Source organism: Apodemus sylvaticus, chromosome X (assembly GCF_947179515.1).
Source record: "Apodemus sylvaticus chromosome X, mApoSyl1.1, whole genome shotgun sequence".
Lineage (NCBI taxonomy): Eukaryota > Metazoa > Chordata > Mammalia > Rodentia > Muridae > Apodemus > Apodemus sylvaticus.
The window spans coordinates 1,501,930-1,521,865 of NC_067495.1; the positions used below are offsets into that span (position 1 = coordinate 1,501,930).

Sequence of the window (19,936 nt, forward strand, 5' to 3'; positions counted from 1 at the left end):
TTGGAGGTCACTGTGCTTAGTATACACATGTTGGAATCTTGATAATTAAACAGAGAATAAGCTTGGAAATGAATAAAGATAGAAAGAACACAACGTATGACAGATCTTAGAAATTCAAGATACTCAATAGAAATGAAAACAAAACATTTGTACGAGTTTTCATACCAGCATTATTTTGTATGGTTGGCTTTTCTTCTTACTACCAAATGTAAACCTCCAATTATAATACCACATGACTTTAAAAATATTTTATGTGAATATGTATGCATGTTTACTATGTGTATACATTACTCATGGAAGTCAAAAGAGGTGTCAGATCACCTAGAGCTGGAGTTATAGAATTGTGAGCAGCTCTATGTGGGGGCTGGAAACTGAATCTGAGTGCTTTTAACAGCTGAGCCATTTCTCCAGCTCCTAGAATGATCTTTTCAGCCTGGTCTACAGAGTGAGAAACCCTCTCTCGAAAAAACCAAATCCAAAAAACCAAGAGAGAGAGAGAGAGAGAGAGAGAGAGAGAGAGAGAGAGAGAGAGAGAGAGAGAGAGAGAGAGAGATTAAACTCAAGTGTGGGATATGGGCTGCTTCAGATTGTCCACAGCAGCTGACTATGATATACCTCCTGCTCTACCAGGGACATGATTTTGTCAGCTGCAGACAGTTTCTGCGATTGTGTGACATTTGGAATTCTGGGGACTTTTCAGAGAATATAGAAACAGTAGGGCTCCAAGGGTTGTTCATTGCTGTTGGCTGTGGTTTGTTAAATAGGTGTGCAAAGAAGAAACAATAATAAGAAATTATTAGATATCTTGACAGCAAAGATCAACCTTGCCCTAAGGAACTCAACACCCCTAATCAGCAGGAAGTAGTTTAATGATAACACTGACCCCCTTTCAATCCCCCTGACATTATTCAGTGTTCTCTTTCCTTTCCTCTCTCTTATCTAGTGATAGGGGGTTGAAAGGGTAAAGAGCAAAAGAAAGAAGAACACACAAAATAGCCAAAGAGATCTACAAAGGTTATCTGGAGAAAGAGGTACAGTTTGGTTATAGAGCACTTGCTTAGCATGTCTGAGGAATTGGGTTTGACTCCCAATTCTGCAAATCAACAAAAATAATATTAACAAAAACGCATTTGAAATTTAGAGCTTTGTGGGTAGGTAGTGTCTTTACTGCTACCTGCTATCTACTGCACACTTCCTAGGACTAAAACATGACTTCATGCAAAAAATGATTCATTTTTTCCTTAATCCTTGAATTGATTCATTTCAGCTAATGATCTGGCTTGCTACCTCAACTAAAGAAATCAAAATTATCAAGAAAACTGCAGATTCTCATCAGCAAACCTACCTTCAATGACACTCAGTTTACCTTTACATATATGAATCAGAAGAACTATCTGTGGTACCTCAAGAACCTTCTACTCCTACATTTTGTCTCCTCCTTCTCATCTTGTGAAAAAGCCTTCCTCTTCATTGGATCACTCCCCATTTGTTTTGTATGTACACTGTTTTATCTGTCAACAAGTATTAGCACAAACTTGCTTGTCCCACCTTAACATAAGCTTCGTAATTCCATGCTTCCAGTCCTTTCCCAACACCCACACTGGTAAATTCAGGGATCCGTGAGAAACCCTCAGCTTATCTGACAGTCTTTTTTTTTTTTTTTTTTTTTTAATAGAAAAGGGCTTTTTCTTGAAATATTTTCTTCCCTTGTTTTCTAAACCTGATTGGCTTTTTCAATTATTTCCCTGATGATTTGTTTCAGTCTCCTCTGCTAATTTCTTCAATTTATCTTACAGACCTGTGCCATTTGGGTTTATTAGTTAAACAATTGCTATAGAAATTTAAAAACTTGTATAATAGATTACAATAATAAACTTTCATATACTTATCATCCAGTTTCACTGAGTGTTGGTACATGGTGGATCTTGTTTACCTTTAAACCTCACAGCTCCCTGTCTTCTATATTATTTTTATTCCATAGAATGATTTCTAAAATAATATTTTAGCCAACTCCTGTGCTTTTAAAACTATCAATGGCTCCTTTGATGTGAATGTATGCTACATGGACAGACAGAACGGATCTTCCCTAAACTCAGTGAAAAAACAAAAGATCTTATAAAGTCTCTGGAAGACTTTGTGAGGAGATGACAAACTATGTGGCACTAACTAAATGCAGACACTTATCTGTTTTTATAGTTTTGGGTGGCTAGACATTAAAACTGGAGCTTTTAATATGCTAGTAAAAATCATATGAAATTTAAGCTTTAAAGTATATAAGCACTGGTATACAGATAATTAGAACATGGCCACATTTATTTGTTTAAATATTGTCTATGGTAGCCTTTGTAATGCAAAGCTAGTGTTGAGCACCTGTGACAAGAAACTACACAGTCCACAAAGCCTAACAAACATATTTATTCCATTTTCATCTTGCTGGATTCTTTCTTGTTGATTAAGTAGGCCAGGCACACTCCTATCTCATGGCCTTTTCAATGGCTGTTCCCTCTGTCTAAAACACTTTCATCCTAAATATCTACATAGCTTTTTCTGTTGCATTGCAGTCTTTGCTCAAATGTCACCTTTATAGTTAGTCCTAACCTATCTACTCCACTTAAACTTTAATTCATACTCCCTGCCTCACACTTCCCAACTTCTTACTGCCCTCCACATTTTTCTTTGCCATAGCACTTGTCATCTTCTAACATTTTAGTTAACATCTATTGTGTATTATTTACTTTCAGAAACTAAAATATAAACTCCACAGTGTAAAGTTCTTTGTTATTTCATTGGTAGACCCAAACACTATACACAATTAAGCATATACACTTGCCGAATAAATTAAATCCCTTATACTCAAGCTTGGGATGGAGACATAGTTCAATAGCAGAACATTTGCTTAGCATACTTGAGATCTTGGGATTATTCCCTAGCACCACACCAAAACCAAAAATGCATAATAGTCTCAATAGTAAAATTTCTCTAAAATTAAGAATCTGAACTTTAAGAAATAAAAATAAGAATTGTTCTGCAGATGTGAAACCTCTAGAATGTCTACTCATATATCCATCCATCCATCCATCCATCCATCCATCCATCCACCCACCAATTTTGTATTTATTTATTGCCTGTCTGCCATGTCAAGGTGTGGGGAAAAGCTAAGGACAAAACTAGGAAAGATAAAACTCATAGATGAGCAATATTATAGAAGACAGAATGTGGAACCTAAGGCTACAATACAAACTCATGTCTGCAAATGCTAAGGTCAGTGGTTTCTGTACTAATTATGTTACTGATTACTAAATGGTATAAAAATAATCTTTGACAGCTAAACAATGGGAAATACAGGTACTATAATGAGGAGAATAAATGTTATTGAATAAAAATTCAATGTAAAATTATTAAATAATGAACATGGAATTGTTTCTATGGAAAACATGTATCATAAATCTGAAACATTAAAACATATATGCATTTATTCAATGCACCTTAAATAAATACTAACAATGAGAGAAATTCACAGATGAATGGTGTATCATCTTGGTCTTATATAGGGAGATAAACAAAACACTGTTTTAGGTTAGTAGCTTAAGATTTCTATTGCTGTGATTTAAAAAAAAAACACAGCCAAGAGTAACTTGGGGAGGAAAGGATTTATTTCATCTTATCCTTACAGTCCATCATCCAGGGAAGTCAGGACAGGAGCCAAAGATAGGAACTGATACAAAAGCCCCAGAGGAGTATTGATTCCTGGATTCTTCCTCATGGCTTGTTCAACCTGCTTTCTTACAGCATCCAGGACCACTAGCCTGAGAGTAGCACCACCATGGTGGCCTAAAATCTCCTACATTAGTCACCAATCAAGAAAATGTACCACAGGCTTGTTTACAAGCCAATCGATTTGGGGGCATTTTCTCAACTGAGTCATCTCCAAAATGACTCTAGCTTGTATCAAGTTGATAGTAAATATATATCAGTGAGAGATTTTTCCACTTATAAACACTAAAATGTTTTATAGTTAAGATAAATAAAATGAGCCAAGGTTAGTATTCATATTTTTCAGATGATAAATCTGCAACTTGTTATGCTAAACAGAAGAGAAGTAAATAAAACATCTAGAACCACTGCTCTAAGGTATGACATTATAGAGACCCCCTTTCTCTGAGGGTCTATAGGCAAATCTGATGTTAATCACTCTGCAGCTCACATGCAGTAAGTTTAAGTCAGTCAGTCCTTCCTTCCCTCTTACGAGCAGAGCCAACTTATTATGTTTGGATTAGAAACTGAAATAACATTGTACCTTAGATATCTCAAAAACATTACCTGTACTACCACATGCAACATATATGACTATAAAAATAATTTTTTAAAATTTATTTTTACTTTACATGCACTAGTATTTTGCCTGCATGTATACCTATGCAAAGATGTGAGGGTGTCAGATCTTGGGAGGTTCAGACAGTTGTGAGCTGCCCTGTATGTGCTGGAAATTGAACCCAGGTCCTCTGCAAGAGCAGTCTGTGCTCTTAAGCTCTGAAGCATCTCTCCAGCCCCTTTAAGAATGATTTTTAAAACTAGTCACCAGACTTTTTTCTATTCAAATGTACCTTTCCACACCCAAATGGTTTACAGAACCATCTATCTAATTATATTGGATCTTAAATGAATAGACAGTTAGTGGATGAAACTCATCAGAATGTGGGCTATATATTTTAGAGTTATAGCTTATTCCCTCTCAGAATGAAATCACTCAGCTTTAGAGTCTAGTTGACACATGAGCACTGATACTAAAAGATGAAGGTTTTTATTCATTATGAATATTATTCTGAGAGCTGACTTGGAACTCCTGAGGTAAAATGATTTTCTTCTGCCTCAATTTCTTGAGAAGCTGGGCCAAACATGTCTGTCACTATTCCTGATAACTGATATGAATATTGAATAGAATAGGCTAAGGGTTGGAGATAGCTTATTGGTTAAGAACATTTACTGCACTTTCAGAGGATCCATGTTCAACTCCACCCATGCTAGGCAGCTCGCAATCACTTGTAACTCCAGCTCCAGGGAATCCAACACCTTCTTATGACCTCTGGGGGCAACCACCTACATACACATAAATAAAAATAAATCTTTGGGGGAAAACCAGGCTGAATGGTCGAGACACAACATCTGAAAAAGATTTCCACAAATGGTCTGTGGAGTGGCAGCATCCTACACATGAGTGGATAGCTTCTTAAGTGATTTTTGGGTTGACGGGACACTCTTACTGGGACCATGGGTCAGGTTGATTTGGTTTTAGCTTACTGCACCATTTCTCAGGGTACTTACCTGAATACAAGCCCCTGTCTTCAACTTGCACAGGTTGCAAACTAAGGCCCACCGGCTAGGTGGGATGTGGGAGATTTTTGTGACAGGCTCCATTCTCTCAGGGCAAGCGATACTGACCTACAAATAAAACATCATCATAAGGCAGAAGCACCAAGACATGTCAAAACACTTTTCACAAACTATAAATGATGTTATATGAAACTGAGGATATTAAAACAATGAGGCAAGCCATATCTTCCAAGGTTAGTACAGACTAAGAATAAACAAAAGATGTTTCTTTCCACTGCTCAGTCCTTCAATCATTTCTAGTAATGTAAACAATTCATATCTAGGATGAGAGTGCAGGAGTGTACACTAGGTAGGCATGGTTACCTAAAAGAATCAACATATATCCATCTTTACTTAGAAGAAAGCTACTTAGGAAAGGAAATAAAATTTAGAAATTCTAGAATCTGTTTTATGTCTGATATGGTATCACATGCCTTGCCATTTCATTTAATCTTTATCTTTAACTAAAGATAAAGAAAGGCAGTGACGGATCTTTCTATTTGGTTTATAAAGCAGCATAATATTGTTGTAAAGTAACAGCAAATTTATGTAATGAAGGGACTGCAGCATGTAATTAGAAAGGATGAGGATGATACCACTTCTAAACCCCAAATCTTTAAGACTATGTAACTATTATCATCATCTTACCCTACTCTCTCAGCCAAAGTAGCTTCAAAGTGAAATTAAGTCTTTGGGAATGCTGAAAGGAAAAGGACACTTTAAAAAAGATGGAAAAAATTTCCATATGGAAATAAAGGGTTATGTAACTACTGGTAAAAATGTGTTCTTGTTTCTTTTTTTTTCAACTTTATACATGTACAAATGTTGTATCTGTGTACATGTCTGTGCATCACATGCATGTAGTGTGTACAAAGGCCAGAAGAAGGCATTAGATTCTCTGAGACTGGAAAAACGGATAGCTGTAAGTTATGTGGGTCCTAGGACTGGAATTTTCAAAAAGAGTAGCCAGTGCTCTTAACCCCCGGACAAGCTTTCCAGTACCAGAAATATACAGGCTTTAAAAAGCAATAACTATCAAAGAAGGATGATTCATCTACTACAAGTTTTGTCCAGATCAGGAAAGAGAGATCTTTAATAATCCAAAATGTACTGGAAATCAAGAATTGAGAAGCCTAAGAAAATGGTAATGTTTTTTTTTAATTATTTGTTTTATTTTACTTATTTTTTATTTACTTTTTGAGATAGGGTCTATGTAACCCAGGGTGGCCCTTAACTCATGATTTTCTTAGTCCAGCCTTCTGAGTGATGAGATTATAGGTGATTTATTTTTATGTATGTGGTGGTTGGGATCAAGCCCAGACTTTGCACATGGTAAGCAAATAATGTCTAAACTATGTTCCCTGGTTCTTGTTTTTTGTCTGTTTGAGACAAGGTCCCACTATAACTTAAGCTAGCTTTGAGATTACTATGAAGCACAGGATGGTTTTAGCTTTTGATTATCCTGCTTTTTCAGGGTTGGGGATTTAGCTCAGTGGTAGAGCACTTGCCTAGCAAACACAAGGCCCTGGGTTTGGTCCTCAGCTCTGAAAAAAAAAAGACAAAATATCCTGCCTTTTCATCCAAATATGAAGGATTACAGGCATATGATACCAGGCCTGGTTTCAATCTTTTTTAATTTTAATTCTTTGATAGTAGAGAGTTTCCTTGTTCATAATAGGCAAATACTCTACCACTTACTATGCCCTACCCCAAGCTATTGGTTTTTGTTTGTTTGTTTACAGAGTCTAGCTATATAGGCTGGCTTTGAGCTTACTACACATCTCCAAGATGGCTTCCAGATCTCAGTCCTCCTGCCTCGACCTCCCAATTATAGGGAATAGAGGAATGTCCTACCATGCTCAGTTTAGAAGCCATGTTTCAATTAAGTTAATTAACAATAGCCATTAAAGAAATATCTACAATTAAAGGATAGGCTGATAACAAGGAATACACTTTGAGTAAAAGCCTTAGGTAAGTGTTGAGTTTAAGCACGTAAAAGAGCTTGTCTGTTTGAGGGACAAATAGGTGTGGTGGTCCTTAATACCAGAATTTGGGAGGCAGAGGCATGTAGATTTTTGTGAGTTCTAGGGCAGCTAGTCAGTTAATAGAGGGAAACTCTGTCTTTAAAAAGGAAAAAAAAAAGTTGCAGAAAACCACCATGGTGAGCAAGAGTGATTGTTTACTTTATTTGTAACAGCTTAAAAGAAGAGATCCAAAGCAGAATAAATACAATATCCATATAATTATGAACTACTAAGCAATGAAAATTAATGAACTATTGATACATACTACAACATGGAGTTCTAGCCAGGCAACAAAGAAAACTTACTCTAAAAGTTCCATTTATATGAAGCTTAAAAACAGACAAAACTTATCCGTAGTGATAGAAATTAAAATGGTTTACTTTCAGGATCTAGGGACCCGTCCAGGATACCATTTATATATTTCTGTGGTGTTTCATGTCTTATTTTGATTTGTAGCTACAGGTATTTTAAGTTAAGCTTTACTTTTAAAAATGTTTTTTTCTCTTATGTTTCTCTTTTTTAAAAAAGTAGTTTATTTTAAAAATATTTTTTAAATATTTATTTCAAAATTATGCATATATATGTGTGTGTGTGAGTATGTGTATGTGTGTGTAGGTGCCTCTGGAGGCCAGAGGCTATCAATTTCCTGGGAGGCAGCGTTACAGGGAGTTAGTTATCTGTGAGCTGCTTGACATGGTGCAGGATGCTAAGCTTGGCTCTTTTGTAAGAGGCTCTAATAGCTAAGCTACCTCCATCCCCACACCCTGGTCTTTTGTCTCTTCTCTCATACAAATGTATCAAATACCACTGAAAATATCACCCACAAATACAGAAGTCTGGGCTAACAGGCACAGTTGTATACAAGAAGATGTGAGGAAGCACAGAAATATCAGAAATACAATTGAGCAGAAAGCATTTCCATGACCAGTCTGAGTCTGTCTAAACATCATGGGAAGGAGGGAACTGTGGAGGAAATACACCAAGATTTGGGTGGTTACTTACTTCTGGAATCCACAGGGCACAGCTGACATGAGCCCATTTAGTCCCTGTCCTGGTGGTCTTCATGGCTCCACCTTTCTTAGGACATAAAACACACTGTGGATAAATGCCCAGGACACAGGGGCGGCACAGCCAACTACCTTCTGGAACCTTGAGGATGCCATAGCAAGCCTGTAGATATGCATGAAGAAGAGATAAGCACACATAGCTGAACAAGTTCATATCCAGGATTTAGTAATTTTTAAACACTAAAAACCAAGCTTGTAGCATCATTTGAACTATGATTAGCATGCATACCTATGAGAAATAACTTTAATGAAGATAGAAAAAGACTAGGTGGTAATCCACATCAAGATTAGTCCAACTACTAATTAGTAGTCTAACTACTAATGTCTCTTGGATTATAGACATTTAAAATTTTTTTATTGAAATAATCCTTTTCCTGTATTCCAAACTTTCTTCAGTGTTTATATAATAGATCATCCAAGCAATAATAGAATAATTTCAACATGTCATGTAGTACTGTGATAAAAAAGTGAAATAAGCTAATGTTTATAAAGAGTCTAGTACCTGGTGCATTAAAAACATTCAGCAAATTATAAAAATTATTTGCTTGGGTTGAATAAAAAGGAGACTTGTGAATTGAATCACAATAATCCACAATGAGTTCCAGAAGCCTTTTTAATTCTTTATCGAATGATACTGGAAAATAAATAACTCACAGAGGTGGAAGATTACTTAGACTAGACTGCCCCCATTTTTGATTTTGTCCATTTGACCGTCTTTATTGCTCCACTCTATTTCAGAAGAAACCTAGTTGCCTTTAAATTCTTCACATGGCTATACTCTATCTATACCATCAACTGATTCAACCTAGCAGTTTCAAATTTTTTATGGGTTCCAAGAGATTCACATTTAGGTGAGATTCACTAAGAGTTATAACCATCCACTGCCAATCTTTCTTTCCTTTTTTATCTTCGAGACCAAATTCCCAGACTTTTACTTACTTACGTTCATCCACTGGCTCTTGGTGCTTGCACTTGCTTCTTACATTGAGACCCAGAGGCTGGCCTCCCTTTCCATCCCCATCCTCACCACTACTGCTCTATTCAACTCCTTGTCACACTATTCTAGGATGAATTTATTTCTAATTTGTTTATTCATTCTTTACAGCTTTCACCCTTCCTCTTAGTTATCAGATTTTTCTCAGTAAAATCCTCCAGGGATTTTTCCTGTTCTTATCTCATTTGCCCACCATCATCTAAACTAGGTGTTGACTACTGCTTAAGACCTGTTTATAAGACTAACAAACTTAGAAATTTTTTTCATATTTTAAAGAGTTCTAAGATGAGGAGGGACAACACGCAATAGGGATTATGCAGAGTTGGCAAAGTCTAAAGTATTTCTGACACTTTTAAAGAAAAGGTTTGCTGGCCTCTGATCTGAAGTTTTCATCTCCTTATACCTTAATATTTCTTCTCACCTCCCATCACAATTAAATACATGAGATCTAATTTGTATAGACAGGCCCCTCGATTTTCTACTTAACTGTCCACTTTAGTTCTCATGTCCATGTTTTTTTGCTAGTCTATAAAATCAACTTCCCTTTGTACAGTTAAGGCTTTCTTGCTTTCCACACCTGGATTACACTCTAGCCCCTACTCCAAAACTCCACCAAGGTTATGGTGGCCTTTTGTATCTGCTCTACTACTGCCTGTCCCATCCTCTATTTCATGTGATTTCTCTTATCACCTACATAGTCAGCATCTGTGTTCTCCTCTCATTTTGTTCTTGTGTTTCATAATCTCAGTGAGAATAGAAGATCATTAGGCAGATTTCATCACTGACTTTTCTCAAATACTCCTTCCCCCTAGTTGGTTTGTGTAGGTATGTTATAAGAACAAATTAATAATTAGGCTCATGAACCTAAGCTAGATGTCCAACTAGGCTAGACTTCAACCAGGCTGCTCTCATATGAACAAGACAACATTTTATAAGGTTACTACTTTTTAATAGTCATTCTTTATTTTTGCTTGTTTTAGACAAGGGTTTTTCTATATAGCCCTGGTTGTTCTGGAACTCTCTGTATAGATCAGGCTGGTCTTGAACTCACAGAAATCTACCTGCCTTTGCCTCCTAAGGGCTGAGATTAAAGGTGTGTACCACTATTCCAGCTCAAGGTTCCTATTTTTGAAATCCTCTTTTTCTCTAAGATCTAGAATATTGCCAGGTAATGACAAAAAATTCCTTACCAAATTAGAGCCAGTTTAAGGCTAGTAGTTGGTTCTAAGAATGCTGTTGCTTATTCTACAGAGTACAAAATAACTTACAGAGGGAGCCTCTTTATAGAAATAATTATCATAAGATAATAAAATCTTTTATATCATAGTAATTCTCAACTTTGTATGGATCATAAATGATGAAGGTTGACTTCTGTTGAGAAAATACCATTTGTATGCGAATATATTTTAAGCATAATTTCAGGATGTCAGACCCAGTGTTGTGTCAACAATATTCATGATAGATATAACAACTGTAAGAGTATGTGTGAGTGGTCAAATTCACTCCAATATCAATCTAAGTAGTCAATATCTGTACAAAGAAGTACACTACCAATATACACACAAAAAGGATTTGGGATGGTTTTAACTTTAACATAGTGTTAAAGAAAAAAGTTGTATGATGTTAAAAATCATACAACTAGTGATACAAACTTCTGAAGTACAAACTTATAGTTCACACTGAAGAACAATGAACATGATATGGTAGAGTAAAAAGGTAAGTTATATTTAACCAATCCAGATGCCAATATGCCACCATTCTTTTGGAGAGTAAACAAATATTCTAAATTATTATTTAAGTGACTTTATAGTCAACAGAGGGAGCTCTAACCTAAGTAGTTATTTATGACCTAAATTATAGCCACTTTATAAGAATTTCAGTATTTTATTCATGTTTCCTGGGGTCTTTTTTTATGAGACAGATATGTCTATCCCAGATTGGTCCTTCAAACTCACAAATCTCCTGCCTCAAGTATACTGCCATGCTCAGCATGGAAGAAGCTCTTTTTATGAAATTTCATATTGTAACAAATTACTAGCATACATATGTATCAGATTATACTCTGCAAGGCCCAGTCAAATGTTATTGCCAATGTGTGAGAGGGGTATCATTTATAGTCACCTGGCATATTTCTAAAACAAATGCCATAATTTGGACGGGGGATTATTATATTACAGTTAGGTCAAGGAACCTGAATATAATTCTTTAATATTTCTCCTAATTGTAAAAGATAAACATAGAAAATACATAAAGATGATCTCTTTCTAATTTCTTTCAAGCCTACCATAGGTTCAATCATTATCGATAACCTCTTTAGTAAGAAACATTATGAAGTTCAAAACTGTTCAGATCTTAGGAAAGGTATTATATAAGCCCAATGGGACCAGGAACAATATCATATATGTTAGTATTTCTATAAAAATATGAGTATTTGAATAAAATGGATAAAGACTATGAACAACCTCATATTAGCTAACTTCTGGTATTGTTTCCAAATCAGCTCTGGTTCAGAATTTCAGATAAAAGAGAAATCATCAGAAATTTTTAATTTTGGAATTAATTGTATGAGAGGACTTATCGGTGTGTATTATCTGATACTTTAAGTTCATAGTTAAGTCATAAAAGATTTTAGTTTCTACTTAAAATATGTTACAATGACAATAATTGATATAATGAAGATAAAATTTCCAAGTTTACATTTTTTGTTGTTTTTTGTTTTTTAGATTTTGTTTTGGTTTTTCGAGACAGGGTTTCTCTGTTTAGCCCTGGCTGTCCTGGAACTCACTCTGTAGACCAGGCTGGCCTCGAACTCAGAAATCCGCCTGCCTCTGCCTCCCAGAGTGCTGAGATTACAGGTGTGCGCCACCACCGCCTGGCTTCCTCCATTCTTAAAATACTCATAGATGCATGATTCTAACATATTTTGCCCACTCTTGACTACTTTCCATTAACATAGTCTGAACAGATCTTTCTGGATGTACTGACATCAGTTTTCATTCATTAAGATTCAGTGGTGTGTGTTATTTGCTGAAAGTTGTATTTTACCTTCATCATTTCCATGTATTACCACAGCAGCATGGATTTATCATCTGTAAAAGTTCCTGGACACTATGGTAAACTGACAGTTTCTATTTAGTCATTACACCATGGTCTACCTGGGGGAGGGACAGAAAAGCATATCTGGCTCTTCATTACTGTGTCACCATAATGTAGCACAGCCCAACTCATGGATGGTGTTTAGTGTGTATTCAGTATTTGTTCAATAAACTAATAATACAAATAGGATATATAACATATTCAGATAAATAAATCCAGTTAGGTAGGAGAAATCACGAACGAACATGAACTACAGCTTGGAAGATAAGTACATTTTGATAATGTGAGGCAGAAGACAAGATTGTGTATGTGCATGCTCACATGTATATGAGTATATACATATGTGTGGAGGTCAGAAGTCAATGATAAATATTTTCTTTCTCAATGGTTCTCCACCTTGTTTATTGAACCAGGGTCTCTCAATGGGCATGAAGCTTGATTTAGCTAGACTACTGGCTAGCACATACCAGGGAACCTCTTGGCTCTGCCTCTGCAGAGCTGGGGTTATAGATGTGGGCTTGTTTTTAGTTCTCTACATGTATTTTGGGAACTCAGGTTCTCGTGCTTTGGCAGCAAATATTTCATCAACTGAACCATCTCTAGCTCTTAGAAGAGATTTTTAAATTCAGACATTGATATAAAATGGAGACGGGATAGTACTACCAATATTCATCACTATACATCAAGTGACCTTGTTTCACCATAGCATAGAACATAGATAAGGACAAGAGTTGAAATGAGTACTGATATCACTAACACTATTATTATTATTAATATAATATTATTAATCATTACTAATATGTGGTAGAAAGAATGCCAAATAGCTTGAGTAAAGTCACTTATCTTTGCTTACACTGCTTGTAAAACAAAGGCATTAAGACAGTCCTTTAGAGTCCCAGACCCCTGTGGTCTCTAAAGGTAGGGTTGACCTAGGTTTCTGAGAATATTATATAGGGAAGGCCCTGGGTACTAAAATAAGAACTCTTCGCCTTCTATATATAGATTATGGATCATGGGGTCAGTGATGATGTCCTAGAGATTCTAAGGCAGAGAAAAACACAGAGGAGAGTCTCCTAGGCAAGAAGCATAGGGACTTCCTGAGTGAATCAAATGAGACAATCTCAATGGTCTGGACATGACGTGACATAATAAAGACCTAGGTTTAGCCTCTTGGGGATAGATGAAGCAGCTTAGGGATCATAAAAAGTAGTGTTTCTAGAATGAGTACTAAAGAAAGCAGAACCTAATTTTTATTTTTCATCTTTAAATGTAAGACATTTACATATGGGTATTAGAAATAAATAATTAATGAAATTTAAAAAATCTGACTGTTGATCAGGTAAGGGCACTTACACCAAGCCTGATGATCTGAGTTAATCCCTGAACACCAACACTAGAGGAACCAATGCCTAAACATTGTCTTCTGACTTTGGCACTGATATTGACCTTGTATGAGGGGATGTGCTCCATTTGTACTAACCTGATGCACACAGACGTTACACTTATCACAGAATACCATATCATTCCCTTCTTCACTGTCTGGAGACCGGCACACATCACAGATCACATCTTCATCATATTCTATTCCTAGCCCTTCCACTGTCTCAATAGCATGGTTCATATTTTCATGGCAGTGGCGTTCCAGAACTTCTATTGTCTTTTCCATAAGAGTCTCATCAATTGGGCCATAACCTGCACAGAAAAATATAAAATTGAAAAAAAAATAAATCCTTGTCTGCACAACTGATGGACTAAATATAGTACATACAAACAACTTTATCAAGCCATAAACAAAAATGAAATTCATAAAAAATGACCTTAATTAAGAGAGAAGTGTAGTGAAGGTAAAAGAATGTGATTTGCAAACAGAAGGGGGAATACTCAGAATGAAAGAGTTTAAGCAGGGATGGGAAGTGGGGAGACAAGGGACTGGGGACAGGGTCAACCAAAATTAAGTATGTATGAAAATGTAATAAATAAACTAGCTACCTTGTAAGCTAATTTTAAAAAGCAGAGTTATAGTATCTAGTTATGAGAATTTGGATTCAAATTCCAACTTTATCTCATATTAGCTATATAAGCATTGTTATTTTAATGTTCTTATATATAAAATAAGAATTCCAAAATATTATCTTGTGATAATGGGATATTTTGCTCATTATTTAGTATGGTACCCAGTATGTAGTTAGCATATACATTTAAAATTCTTTAATTTGACCAAAAATGCTTTATTTAATATTATTTTATATTATTTTTAAAAGTTTATTTTAAGCACTAAACTGTATGACTACAATACCATTCATTCTAAGGAAAAACTTGATACAAGGCAAACCTTCTAAAAAACTCTTCTACTCTTCTAAGGGGGCTAGAGAGATAGTAGAGCAGTTGTTCGTCCAGAGGACTCAGGATCAAGCCCCAGCACCTACATGGTAGCTCACGGTGATTTACAATTCCAGTTCTAAGGGATTTGATGCCTTCTTCTGGCCTTTGCAGACACCAGCATGTATGTAGCACACACATAATGACTGGTTTTATGTGGTATCTTGACATAAGCTAGAGTCATTAAAGAGAGGAAGCAAGCCTAAAAGCAGCATTTCTCCATGGCGTCTGCCCCAGCCCCTGCAGTCCTTCAGTAGTGATGAATAGCCACGTGGAAGTGTAAGCCAAACAAACTCTTTCCTCTCCAACTTGCTTTTGGTCATGGTGTTTCATCACAGCAATGGAAACCATAACTAAGTCAGAGGCAAAACTCTTATATACATAAACTAAAATGAATACATCTAAAAAAAAAAACTTCAAAAACTAAAGTTTAAAGAAACAAATACCTTTTGTTTAGTTTTGAAATTTTGAGATAACACATTCACATTTCTTGCTTCCCCTTTCTCCCTCCAAATCTTCTCATATACCCTTTCACATTCTCCTTCAAATTCATGATCTCTTTTGTTTCACTAATTATTGTTCCATGCATATGTGCATACACACACCAACATACCCCCAACACACACATGCGTGCCTAAATATAACCTACTTAGTCTGTATAATGAAACTTGAATGCATGTTTTCAGGGTTAATCATTTGTTATTGGATAACTAGTCACAGTACTCTTCCCTGGGGACATCTATTTCTCTTGCTCTCAGCATTCCTTAGTTGCCTGTATTTCTTTGTAAAGGGTTGAATATGGCACAATAACCTAAGTGTACAGCAGTGGTATGCATGCTGTGGAGGTAACCAATAGCTCTCTATTTACAAGAGGAAAACTAAAAACGGTACTAGTTTTAGCTAGTTATTCAGTGCAAACAAAGTCATGGATATTGAAGGAGAACTTACAACCACTATTTTATTAAACCAGCGCAATCTCTAATTACATTCTAAACATTTGTCCTTATACCCACAAATAAGCATAGTCTCCATTCTTCATCAAGGCAACTCATCTTTTAAACAGAGACTACTTCAGAATACCATAAGCAATCAAAATGCAGAGTTGTGGAGCCCAGTCCCAATGGCCATATATCTAAAAAACACATCCCAGAGGGAGCATAATGATCGTAGGAACCAGAAGACCAGAAAGTTTGCTATGAGGCTGTGTCTCCTAGTGATGCCAGAAGCTATACCCTAAAATCCTACCAATATGACTGCCTAAAGAGGAGCTGCACAAGGATGACACAATAAGCTAGACAGGGAAAAAAGCCTATGAGGCCTCATCCCTACACACACATAACACCTAAGATTAAATGTGGTGCCCTGGATGGGATCCTATATCAGAAAAAGATCAGTAGAGAAAAAAATGGAAAGCCCAGTAAAGTATGGAACATCAACCTGGGCTGGTTTCTTCGTCATGATAAATATATCATGGCTAAGAAATATGTTAATATTAGGGAAACAGAATATATCTGAGATGAACATTTATTTTCTGTACTGAATGTCCATTTTTTTCTGTAAATCAAACTGTTCCCTAATAAAAAGTAAAATCCTCCTCATCCAAAGAGTATTAAGTGTAAAACATTAAACACACAGGGCAGTTCTTTAATCAAAGGAAGCATTGTGATGACTGTGTTATCTATGTATTCTGCAAAACCACACACTGACGTACTTTCACTAGGTTGACATACTCTGTCTTTGCCCCTCTTTTATTGCCTTCTCTGTGATTTACACTCTTGTTTTAAAGAGATTTATCTATCTATTATATGTGAGTACACGGTAGCTGTCTTCAGACACCCCAGAAGAGGGCATCAGATCTCATTTCGGATGGCTGTAAGCCACCATGTGGTTGCTGGGATTTGAACTCAGGACCTTCGGAAGAGCAGTCAGTGCTCTTAACCAGTGAGCCCTCTCTCCAGCCCTGTGATTTACACTCTTAATTGGCCACCTACAACTCCTCTTAGAGGGCAAATAAAGAGAAAACAGAACATACTAAGTTTTTAAGAGCCAAAACTAAGATTATGTTGTTGACAGAATAACTGTCATCACCATGCCAAAGAAGATTTAATATAATTTTAACTTTTTTATATATATTCATATACTAGCTTCAACATAGCAAACTTAAAACTGAGTTTAAAACTAAGAACTGCTTTGGAGATATTTTTCCATTTAATTCTGAGCAACAAAATTAGAAGCCTTCTATTAAAGGATGGTCAGAGTAACATCACTTGTAGTGGGTGCTGTTAAGTGCTGTAGATTGACCTTTTTATACCATCTGGAAGACACACCTCAACCTGTGACCCTGCTCATTAATAAGAATGCTTTTCAGGACTAATCCAAGAATAGGTTTCAGTATCTTTTTTATAAGAAGTCTAATCAACCATCACCACACTAACATTTAACAACTTCATGAAATTTATGTGCCATCCATATCTGTACCATTACACTGAATTAAGGAAAGGTTATTTAAATTTTATTATTCTATTTTAATACAGATTAAAATTGATAAAGAAAAATACTACTATATTTTATGCATTTAAATAAATACCTCATTTGCTCAAAAATAAAAATAAAGTTAAAAGGTGAGTAAGAAAGGAAAGCAAGAAGAAAGCAAGTTTTGTAGTATTTTAACAACTTTAAAAAAACCACTGGCGAAGTCAAAAGCACAACTTACTTATAAGAAAAACGCTTACCCATTTCTCCAAGGTCTTCATTGAGTTCCTGAAGCCAGAAGATGTCCATGTCATCTAGGTCATAGCGGCATGTAGATGCTGCTAGCTCCAGGGTATTGATATAGCCAGGTTCTGCAGATTCTGGGCTGGAGCAACGGATATATTTCCGGGGCCGGACAAAAAGAATCTCCTTTACTTTTTCAGATATAATCCTAGAAAAGCAATAGAAAACATTGGCAACAATCAACAAAATGATAGATTTCAGGTGCTGACAGGATAAGCCAAATGACTTTGGTCATCCTGGGGAGCATGCCCTGCTTTGTACTTTGGGATGGCAGATCCCTTTCTAGAAGCAAATGATTCTGCAAATTCAGTTTCATCATTTGCTGTGAACTTATTGAATGATAATGATATGCTTCATTTACCTCCACATATCTAAGACCCTACTACTATTTATTCTAAGAAATGTTAATATATTGTGTGTTCTTGGTCCAACAGTCACCAAGTATATTTAGAAGGAAAAAAATCTGGTAATAAGTATTATGTTCACAAAGGTAGTATTAATACGTCTCAGAAAACTCATGATTTTCTTCTATAGATAGCAGTGCAGAGCACAGGTTTTAGATATACACAAGCATGATTTTGTTTTTTGTTTTTTTGCCATTCATTTGTAAAGTGGTCTTGAAAAATTACTTAATTTAGATAAAGTTCTGTTCTGTCGCAAAAAAGTAGAGACAACAATAATAAATTAATAAATAATAGCAAACTGGTAAGATTATTATGCTTATATGAAATAAAGTATTTAGTATGGTATATGATAAAATCAGCATTTTATCATAGCATTAGCAATTGCTATATGCTTATTTTTCATTATGCAAATGAGTTAAAGTAAAGAGATCAAAGACTTGCACAAAACTTAAGGCATTTCCCAATATACATGAGAGCAGCCCGAGGTCTGAGCCAGGGCAACATGATGGAATAAAAGATTCTTACTGTTGAATCAACTTTTGCAGAGAGCTTGAGCAAATCCATAGTGCTCTTGATACTCAAGAACCCAAAGCAAGAAAACCAATCAAAGAAAAAAATGAAAAAAGTCCATGCCCACAACTTATTCTACAATTGATGGTTTAACTGATGAAGTATCAGAAAAATATAACCAGGAGGAAATCTAGATTATTATTTCCTGGCAATTTTAAAGAACAGGGTTATTTAGAGAGAGGGGAGGCAGGCAGGATGACTCATGTTATCATAAAATAATGAAAACTATTCTTCTGGAAGGATTTGAGACTTAATTATAGCGTCATTATACATGTAGAAGGGTTATCAAGCATATCAATACATGCTACAGTTGATCATGTAAATGTAGAGAATATTTTCTTCTAAGCATTCTTCCCAAAGCCAATTCCAAATAATTAATTTATTTTGAATAAAGTTAATAACTATATATTTGTACATCTAAATTTTTATATAATATGGTAATTCAAAGTCAAAAGCAGTAAATGAGGAAAATGCAGAAACTTTAAGCATTAATTGAAACTCAAATTTTGGGAGCTCTATCCAGAGGCCTGGTTCCAACTAAAAAGGATAAAACATGCTCTCCAGAGACTTCAAGATCAAATATACTGCACTTCTTTGGTGCTTGGCCTTACAAGGCAATTACAGAATATTTGATTTTTCCCCAAGATATGTCTTTTTCTTAAAGAAAAAAGACATTATAGCTAAATGATTCATCTCAAGTACTTTAAATTATACAAGGGAAAATGTACATTATAAATTTTCTTGAATGAAGCTTATGTTTAAAAAGCTTCTGGAAGAACACAAAGGAGAATATATTAATAACATCAGAGTAGGCAAAGGTATTTTAAATCAAACACAAATGTCATCAAACACAAAAGGAAAAGACTGAAAAAACACACATCCTAAAACTCTGGTTATTAGAAGAGAGGAAAGAAAGCAATTTATGGGGTAGATGATATTTGCTACTGAAGATAGACAACAAAGGGCTTGCATCGATAATGTATAGTAAAGTCAATCAATTTGGAAAAGAAAAATAGTCCAATTAAAAACTAGGGGAAAGATTTAAGCAAACACTTCACATGTAAGGCTACTTTATGGCAAATAAAGAATTTAAAGGCTCTCAATCTCATTAATTATCACAGATATTTAAATCAGAATCACTGTTATCTATTAAAATAGCTTATATTTAAAAGACTGACAAAAAACTAGTCTATGAAGGGTTGAGTGATGGGAAGAAGCGAAAACAAATAGACCTGTAATTACACTGCTGGCTTGGGC

The 19,936-nt window shown here is 35.5% G+C and overlaps 1 protein-coding gene across 2 annotated transcripts in view; it reads right to left on the reverse strand.

The window, feature by feature from the left end:
- The window catches only part of Jade3 (jade family PHD finger 3), an 88,398-nt gene that overhangs the window by 11,317 nt on the left and 57,145 nt on the right, over positions 1 to 19,936 (reverse strand). For both annotated transcript variants that reach the window (XM_052171093.1, XM_052171092.1), the window contains exons 7-10: positions 17,663 to 17,853; positions 14,032 to 14,243; positions 8,397 to 8,564; positions 5,323 to 5,439 (exon numbers count right to left, since the gene is read on the reverse strand). In XM_052171093.1, the coding sequence (XP_052027053.1) occupies positions 5,323 to 5,439; positions 8,397 to 8,564; positions 14,032 to 14,243; positions 17,663 to 17,853 (688 nt within the window). The remainder of the gene's footprint in view (positions 1 to 5,322; positions 5,440 to 8,396; positions 8,565 to 14,031; positions 14,244 to 17,662; positions 17,854 to 19,936) is intronic.